Here is an 8,567-nt window from a genome sequence, read left to right on the forward strand (position 1 = left end):
AGAGCCGACGATTTGCTAGCTCCAGGGCGCGTACTGACCGTGGACGTCGGGTGGATTCATCATACCCACTCGAGCCGCCTCGGCTTGTTCGGCCGAGCGCTCCGCCGCCGCCGCAGCCACGAGTGCCGCGCTGTCCCTTGCCTTCTTGGAGTTGGCCCTGTTCCGCCGGTCGGTGGTGACAGCCTCCCGACGTTGAACTTCAGCCCTCCAGTCGGCGTTGGACATGCCCGGGGGCTTGGACGGCGACGTCCTCGGTTTCCTCTGCTTCGGCTGGGCGACGGCGGCGGTCGCAACCTTCGCGGCACGGGGGACCACGTACTTCTTCGGCGGCATGGCGGCCGGCGCAGAGGGAGCAGGAGGAGATTGACGGGAGGAATGGAGAGAATGAGAGGGAAGCCCGGGGAATCTGGAAAAACGGCGGGAAAAGGCCCTCCTCTCACCGATAAAGCGGCCCCACACCCCTTTTCGCTTGTTCCGACGCCCCCAGGCGCCCCCAGCGCGCCGGGTTTGGCTCGGGTGCGCCGGCTGTTATTTCGGTCCAACCCGGCAAAAAACGGACTCCTGGGACGCGACTGGGCCGCTTTTCGCCCGCCGACGCTAATAAATCGCCTGGGGGGGGGGGGCTGTTGGGGGCGCGGCTGGAGATGCTCTAACTAAAGTAAAATAGTCTAACTATAACTCGTCTTTTTACTAGTACATGTGAAACATTATGATATGCTATGAGATAAAACAAAAAACACAAAACCGGTAAGGTGGTTGATGGCTGGTATATATCCAAACAGCCCCAAAAGTAACTAAATAAAAAGTGTTTGACTATAACTGGAAATTCACTTTGGCACATGAGAGCATATACTTCTGTCATTGGTATTTTTTTTAAATGCTGAGAAGTTCCCAACAAAATTTGGGAAGTACATCTTGCCATTCTATTTGTGCACGCCAATCTTCACGGAAAACCGGCATTTTCCAGGCCTATGTAGAAAAGATGAAAAAATGTATCGTGAAAAGTCCTTTTTTAACACTAAATTTGTCTTTTTTCACACGTGACACAAAAATTGTCGGTTTTGCGTGAAATGACTTTGTTAACGCGTAGAATGTTGAGACATATTTGTGGATTTTTTTATCAGAATTTTGTGGCATTTCAAAATATGTTTAAACCACATTTTTAAAGACAGAAGCATATGCTCCCGAGTGCCAAAAAGCCCCTCTCAACTAATACTTTCTTTTGCGGGTGACTATACTCTTCTATTTACTAGTACATATGAAATATTATGATGCTCTAAGATAATACAAAAAACACAACAAAGACAACCTAGACAGAACTAGTAAGCGTGGCATGAATCTCCAGATGACAACGCACGGCATTCCGACAGCGACGGCTCTCTGAAAATGGAATATGATTCTCCTTGCCTAGCCCCATTTCGGCAGTGCTTCTACCATCGTTGGAGGGTGTTTGTCTCCGGCGAATCTCATGGGATTCGGTCGACGTTTGTCCTCGGTGGATCCACATGGATCAGGTCTTTATTCGTCAGTGGTCATTTGTCCATTGGTTAGATTTTTCCAATCTACGCATCTTTTCATCGGCGGCGGATGCTGTTCAAGTGCATTAGTCCAGTAAGGATTAGCACGATGACTTCCTGACTGTCTACTACGAAAATAATTGCCCGACCCCGGTGAGTAAGGGGCAATGACGGCGGCGTGCCTTCGGTTAGCTACAGTGCTTGTAGTCATTGCTAGATGGTCAATAGATCTGGATGTAATATTTACTTATGTGGTTTTTTAGACTACCTTGATAGCTGATGAATAGGTCGAAAGCTTTTCCTGTAAAAAAATGAAAAGTGATATATATTGTTGGTCCAGAAGACACGGTGCTAGAGCCACCGGGATTAGTTCACGGGGTTGGGGTTTACATACTAATTAAATAGGACTGGATATTGGGGGAGGTTGGGCCCCACCCCACCTGAAATTGGGGGGGGGGGGGAGATTAGTCAGAAGGAGTCTGTAAAAGCCAGTCACAAATCCGCGTGTCTAGGATTATCGCTTCAGTAATGCTTCAAGGTGCTGTTTGACTTCAACTATATGACTCTTCTGTGACTTTTACGACTTTTTATTATCTTCACATGTATGCATAAACAGGTACATGTAGATAAAAATCATGGAATATGTGTGAAAAATGTTTTTCTACCTTGGATCCATCGTTCTTCGTGCTTGTGCACTCGGTTTTCACTGATACACAATGGAACACAAAGATACACTTCGTAACGAGAAGAGATTAAATGCACGCCAACACTCAAAAAATTGGTAAGGCCGCGGTTGATAGCTGCTATCCAACCAGCCCCAAAAGCAACTAAATTAAAATAGTCTAATATAATTCATCTTTTTACTAGTACATATGAAACATTATGATGCTCTAAGATAATAAAACAAAAAACACAACAAAACTTTATTTATGTAACAACCTAAAATAAAACAAGACAACTTAGACAGAACTAGTAAGCGTGACATGAATCTCCAGATGACAACGCACAACACGTCAGATGTGGCAATTTCAAAGTGTTTGTCGTGTGTACAAGAAAATCACATGGTTGTAACGAAACAATAGATTAATGAAAGAAAAAGATTTGGAAGACAAAGGAGCTATAACAATCTTACAGTAATTTACAGGGAAAAAGGGATATTCACGAATCAAAACAGCCTTATACTTCGTCGGTGGTTTAATGGTTAACCACGCTGCACTTCTTCCTGATCTCGCCCTGGCTGCCGGTGAGAGGATTGGCATTGCCCATCTTGATCATGGAGGCAGCGAAGTCAGCGAAGAACTCGTCCTTGAAGGCGCCGGTGGCATGACGCTGGACGTAGGCGCGGGTGAAGGGGTCGGTGAGTAGGGCGCCGTCAGAGTGGAAGAGGCCCCTCCGCTTGCTCACCAGCTTGAAGTAGTCGGTGTCGAAGGTCTTGAAGCTGCCGGGGTCCATCTCCACGTGGGTGGTGTTGTCGTTGAGGCTGGCACACTTGCTCTTTAGCCGCATCATGTACTGCGGCTCCAGCGAGGGGTCGATATCGCTGGGGTTCTCCATGCCGGTGAAGTTGTAGAGCCGGTCGGAGAAGGAGAAGCAGTGCGACGTCCCGATGGTGTGCCCGGCGGACAAGACGACAAGGTCCTTTGCGTCGAGGTTCACGGCGGCGAAGAGCTGGGTGAGCACGGTGAGGTTGGAGGTCGGGGGTGGCAGAGCGTCGGTCTCGTTGGAAATGGACACGCTGCCGTCTCGCCGGCCGAGAGGAACTGTCCAGAATGGACCCTTGCTCTGGAGAAACCATGATCGAGCAGCATTAGAATTTGGCTTCCACACGTATATACCGTGTCATTTGCAAAATGGCATAGTAGGAGTACTCTACTCACCAGCCATACTGCGTCCCTGGCAATGAGGGCGAGGATGTCGGCGCAGGAGACGGTGTCGGGGCAGGCCTTCTCCACCGCGGCCTTCACCCTCTCGACAAAGCCGAAGCCTCGCAGCGTCTGGTTGGGCTGCGCGTCCTTCTCCGCCGTCTTGTTGGCCGAGTCTAGCAGAACCGAGCCGTCGCACCCCTGCATATTCACGGTGGTCAGGCCATAGCGCACAACGGGGTACGGGCAGATACTGATGCATGCAAATGCAGCATACCCTGACGAAGCAGTCGTGGAAGTGCATCCGGAGGAGCGGCCCGGCGAGGCTGGGCGCCAGTGACAGCGCCCTCACCATCTCCTTCCACACGACGTCCTCCACGCTGGGGCACGACTCGCTGTAGAACTTGTCGTGCAGCTGCGCCCGCGCGCACGTTGCCGCCACCGCCGCGAGCAGCAACACCACCATCGTCGCAGCCCTGGATGCCATCTTCTCGGCCAAGAAGCTTGTTTCTTGCTTGACAATGCAAGATACGACGAGGGCAGCTAGGTGGCCAGTTGATCAGGAGAAGCTTGAGCTGCTGCTGCTGCTGATGGACTGGCGGTAGGGAAAATATATAGCGCCGGATTGTCCCCACGCCTGCATGTGGTGGGCTGTCCTCCGGAGCAGCAGGTTAAATTCGTATGGTTTAATGAGTTGTTCCTTGTTCCTTGTTTGCACTCTCCGGAATCTTTGCCGTGGCAGGTACACCGGCGGCCACCGTACGTATAATGGAGGCGGACGGACAGCCAAACGGAAGCACGTCATTAGATGAATTCGCTAATTTTCTCTAGACACCAATTTCTACTCACTAACTTACTACTCCTTCGGTTTCAAAATAAATGACCCAACTTTGTAAAATAGATGACCCAAATTGGGTGATCTATTTTAGAACGGAGGGAGTAATTAATAATCACGGAGCAAACTGCATTGCCAAGTTGTAATCAACAAAGGCTACGTGCAATGAGTGAATGCCACCACCTACTGGTAGTTTGAAGACATGGAAATCTCATGATCTGTACATTTGTACCGTCGCCACATGATATCTGGAATACATATCACTACTGGAATTTCCAAGTTTTCCGAGTGCCAGAAAAACTTGGTGAAAGCCGTTTCCCACTCGGCAGAGACTTTGCCGAGTGTAGTTCTCGGCTAATTGTACTCGACCCGAACATCATAGCCAATGCCACAAACATGACACAAACAAAAGGATCATAACAAATCACAAGTTTTTCATAAAACTATCACACTACTGGAATTTCTACATACCCCGAGTGCTTGGCTCTTCACCGAGGGCCAAACCATAGGCACTCGGCAAACAGATATACGCCAAGAGTAGTAACCGGTAAAGACAAGAACACGACAACGAGATGTTGTTGCCGAGCATAAGACACAGCGAAGAATGTACAATCAGCAATCACCACAGACCACCTAGAGCATCACACGACAAAGGGATGCCACATGGCATATCTGTATGCATCTGACGGCTTCGTGACATGCACTTGTCTTTACCGAGAGCTAAACAGGGCTGCTGGGTAGCCCACCTGTCACCGAAACATTCTGACCTGACAGGTGTATCTAGGACCCTCTTGTCACTGAAACATTTCAAATTAGTATTTGATAAATTTTCAAAAGAAATAATATGAATCCAGAAATATCTTCTTTGTGGAGAGCTATGCAGTCCCGCTCGACATCCCACTATAGACTGAAACATTTTAACCTGGCAGGTAGGTCTGTGGGGCCCACCTGATAGGGCATGCTCTCGGAAAAGAATGGCACTACTGGGGTGCTACCTTTAATGAGAGACGCTTGTACTCGGAAAAAATGGCACTACTGGAGTGCTACCTTTGCCAAGAGATGCCCTCGGGAAAGTCTATCCTATCGCTCAGGTGACCCCTCTTCCGAGCGTGAGCTCTTGGTAAAGCGTGTTATTCCGAGTGTTGTTCTCGGAAATATGTCCCGTTGCTTCTGTTGTAAAGTTGTTTTTTCTATAAGCCCTGCAACTAAAAATAAATACATACATTTTCTTCCTATAACTTCACTGCAGAACAGCACATCTCATATCAAATGAATATGGGAGTTCCTAGCTCCTACAAATGTATCCAGCACATCATAAACATGCTCACATAGCTAGGTTTAATTCATACAAGTTCCTAGACCATATCACATGCAAAATCAAAGTTTGTAGCGGCACATCACATGCGAGTTCATATCCGTGGACATTGCATGCAAGTTCCTAGAGCACATTACATGCAAAACAGTAAAAGTTTGTAGTCGCGCATCACGTAACACACATATGTGGACTCGTTCTCTAGTCTTGGGTCCCGCCTGTCAGGTGGTGGACAACTGGTGACTCTATAGGCTCTGCTCTTTGCCGATCTTGGCTCTTGGCAAAAATTGGACTCGGCTTAGGTCGTGGGACCAGCATGTCTGGTGACAGACACGTGGCAGTTTCATATGTTTGTTTTTCCGAGACTAGCTCTCGGCAAAGACAAGCCTCAAAATTAGTTTTGGGTCCCACCTGTCAGGTGGTGAACACGTGGCGGCATTGTGCTCATTGGTTTTTGCCGAGAGCCAATCCCTGGCTCTTGGAAAAGTTGCGCCATGTGGAAACCGCCGTCTTTGTCGGTTGTCCGTGAAGACGCTTTACTTTGCCGTGAGGCACTGTTTGACTCTCGGCAAACTGTTTGCCGAGTGCCCGGCGTTCGGCTCTCAGCAAAAATCTGTTTTCCTAAGAGGTGTACGCTGAGTGCTCTTTGTCGAGAACAATTCCCGGCAAAGACTTTTGCCGAGTTTATTTGGCCCTTCGCCGAGTATTTCTGGCACTTTGTGTCGGGTGAAATCCCAGTAGTGACAAAAGCATCGTAACAAGTCCTAAGTAGACACTAAAACCTCAATGTGACCAAATTATGTTACATGGGTCACACAAGCATCACACTAAGCAAGACCACAATTACGATAAACAATTTCTTCATCCAACTCCAACCATATCCAATCTCTCTCCTCTTGGAGCAAATAGTTGAAGTAGGCATGCTCTGCCTCTCTAGTATCATACCTTCGTAGCAATTTTCTGTGTAACGATTGACTTGTTCATGGCATGCTTTCCATGAATCATAGGCTCTTGGACGTCTACCTGACTACACCACATACCATCTCATCTACAAAAGGGAGCATAACAAGATTTCATGATTCATATATGGAGGCATAAGCAACATAAGGATTCATGATTCATATACCAAAAGCACCAGAAGTTGTCATCCGGGTCCACATCACTACCTACGTAACTATATCCCTACATCGACGTCAAACTATCAAGCTAGATGCAACTTCTTGAGTTTGTGTTGGTTTTTGCCTTAAAGAGGAAAGGGTGATACGTCAAAGTAGAGATAAATATTTTCCTCAATTAAGAAGCAAGGTATCAATCCAGTAGGAGCAACACACAAGTCCCCAATATATGCATCTACACAAACAATCAAACACATGCACCCAACATGAAAAAGGGGATGTCAATCCCTGCACTATCACTTGCAAATGTGAGATCTGATAGAGATAGATATAAAAATTTACTAAAACGTAAAAGTAAATAAATTGCAGCAAGGTATTTTTTGTATTTTTGGTATATAGATCTGAAAATATATAAAGGAAAATAGATCCGGGGGCCATAGGTTTCACTAGAGGCTTCTCTCTTGAAGATAAATAATATAGTGGGTGAAAAAACTACTGTCGAGCAATAGATAGAAAAGCGCAAAGTTATGACGATATCCAAGGCAATGATTATGAATATAGGCATCGCGTCCGTGTCAAGTAGACCGACTTCTACCTGCATCTACTATTATTACTCCACACATCGACTGCTATCCAGCATGCATCTAGAGTATTAAGTTCATAAAGAACGGAGTAACGTCTTAAGTAAGATGACATGATGTAGAGGGATAAACTCAAGCAATATGATGAAAATCCCATTTTTTTACCCTTGATGGCAACAATACAATACGTGTCTCGCTACCCCTACTTTGTCACTGGGTGAAATCACGCAAGATTCAACCCAAAACTAAGCACATATACCATTGCAAGAAAACCAATCTAGTTGGCCAAACCATACCGATAATTCAAAGAGAAATACAAAGATATTAAATCATGCATATGAAGGAAATATGCCCTAGAGGCAATAATAAAGTTGTTATTTATATTTACTTATATCATGATAAATGTTTATTATTCATGCTAGAATTATATTAACCGGAAACTTAGTACATGTGTGAATACATAGACAAACATTATGTCCCTAGTGTGCCTCTACTAGATTTGCTCGTTTATCAAAGATGGTTAAGTTTCCTGACCATAGACATGTCTTGTCATTTGATCACCGGGATCACATCATTAGAGAATAATGTGATGGACAAGACCCATCCGTTAGCTTAGCATAATGATCGTTAAGTTTTATTGCTATTGCTTTCTTCATGACTTATACATATTCCTCTGACTATGAGATTATGCAACTCCCGAATACCGGAGGAACACCTTGTGTGCTATCAAACGTCACAACGTAACTAGGTGATTATAAAGATGGTCTACAGGTGTCTCCAAAGGTGTTTGTTGGGTTGGCATAGATCAAGATTAGGATTTGTAACTCCGAGTATCGAAGAGGTATCTCTGGGCCCTCTCGGTAATGCACATCACTATAAGCCTTGCAAGCAATGTGACTAATGAGTTAGTTATGGGATGATCCATTACGGAACGAGTAAATAGACTTGCCAGTAACGAGATTGAACTAGGTATGAGGATACCGACGATCGAATCTTGGGCAAGTAACATACCGATGACAAAGGGAATAACGTATGTTGTTATGTGGTTTGACTGACAAAGATATTCTGAGAATATGTAGGATCCAGTATGAGCATCCAGGTTCCGCTATTGTTTATTGACCGGGGATGTGTCTCGGTCATGTCTATATAGTTCTTGAACCCTTAGGGTCCGCACGCTTAATGTTCGATGATGATTTGTATTATGAGTTATGTGTTTTGGTGACCTAAGTTTGTTCGGAGTCCCGGATAAGATCATGGACATGACGAGGAGTCTCGAAATGGTCGAGAGGTAAAGATTGATATATTGGAAGGTAGTATTCGGACATCAGATGGGTTCCAGAGTGCA

The 8,567-nt window shown here is 46.0% G+C and overlaps 1 protein-coding gene across 1 annotated transcript; it reads right to left on the bottom strand.

The window, feature by feature from the left end:
• Positions 1–2,622: 2,622 nt before the first annotated feature.
• Positions 2,623–3,939, bottom strand: LOC119316806 (peroxidase 1-like). Its single transcript, XM_037591223.1, has 3 exons — positions 3,657–3,939; positions 3,395–3,580; positions 2,623–3,299 (listed from the first exon to the last, which is right to left on the bottom strand). Exons 1-3 carry the CDS (start codon positions 3,864–3,866, stop codon positions 2,712–2,714), a joined length of 984 nt encoding a protein of 327 aa, XP_037447120.1. The 5' UTR covers positions 3,867–3,939; the 3' UTR covers positions 2,623–2,711.
• Positions 3,940–8,567: the final 4,628 nt, after the last annotated feature.

The sequence above is a fragment of the Triticum dicoccoides genome, chromosome 1A, assembly GCF_002162155.2.
Source record: "Triticum dicoccoides isolate Atlit2015 ecotype Zavitan chromosome 1A, WEW_v2.0, whole genome shotgun sequence".
NCBI lineage: Eukaryota > Viridiplantae > Streptophyta > Magnoliopsida > Poales > Poaceae > Triticum > Triticum dicoccoides.

Bases quoted from the DNA above. Each gene is read 5' to 3' on its own strand.
- LOC119316806 (XM_037591223.1), bottom strand. From the start codon at position 3,866: ATGGCATCCAGGGCTGCGACGATGGTGGTGTTGCTGCTCGCGGCGGTG. The intron at 3,581-3,656 runs GTATGCTGCATT...GTGAATATGCAG, and splicing joins TCCACGACTGCTTCGTCAGG to GGGTGCGACGGCTCGGTTCT. The intron at 3,300-3,394 runs GTGAGTAGAGTA...TGGTTTCTCCAG, and splicing joins CCAGGGACGCAGTATGGCTG to AGCAAGGGTCCATTCTGGAC.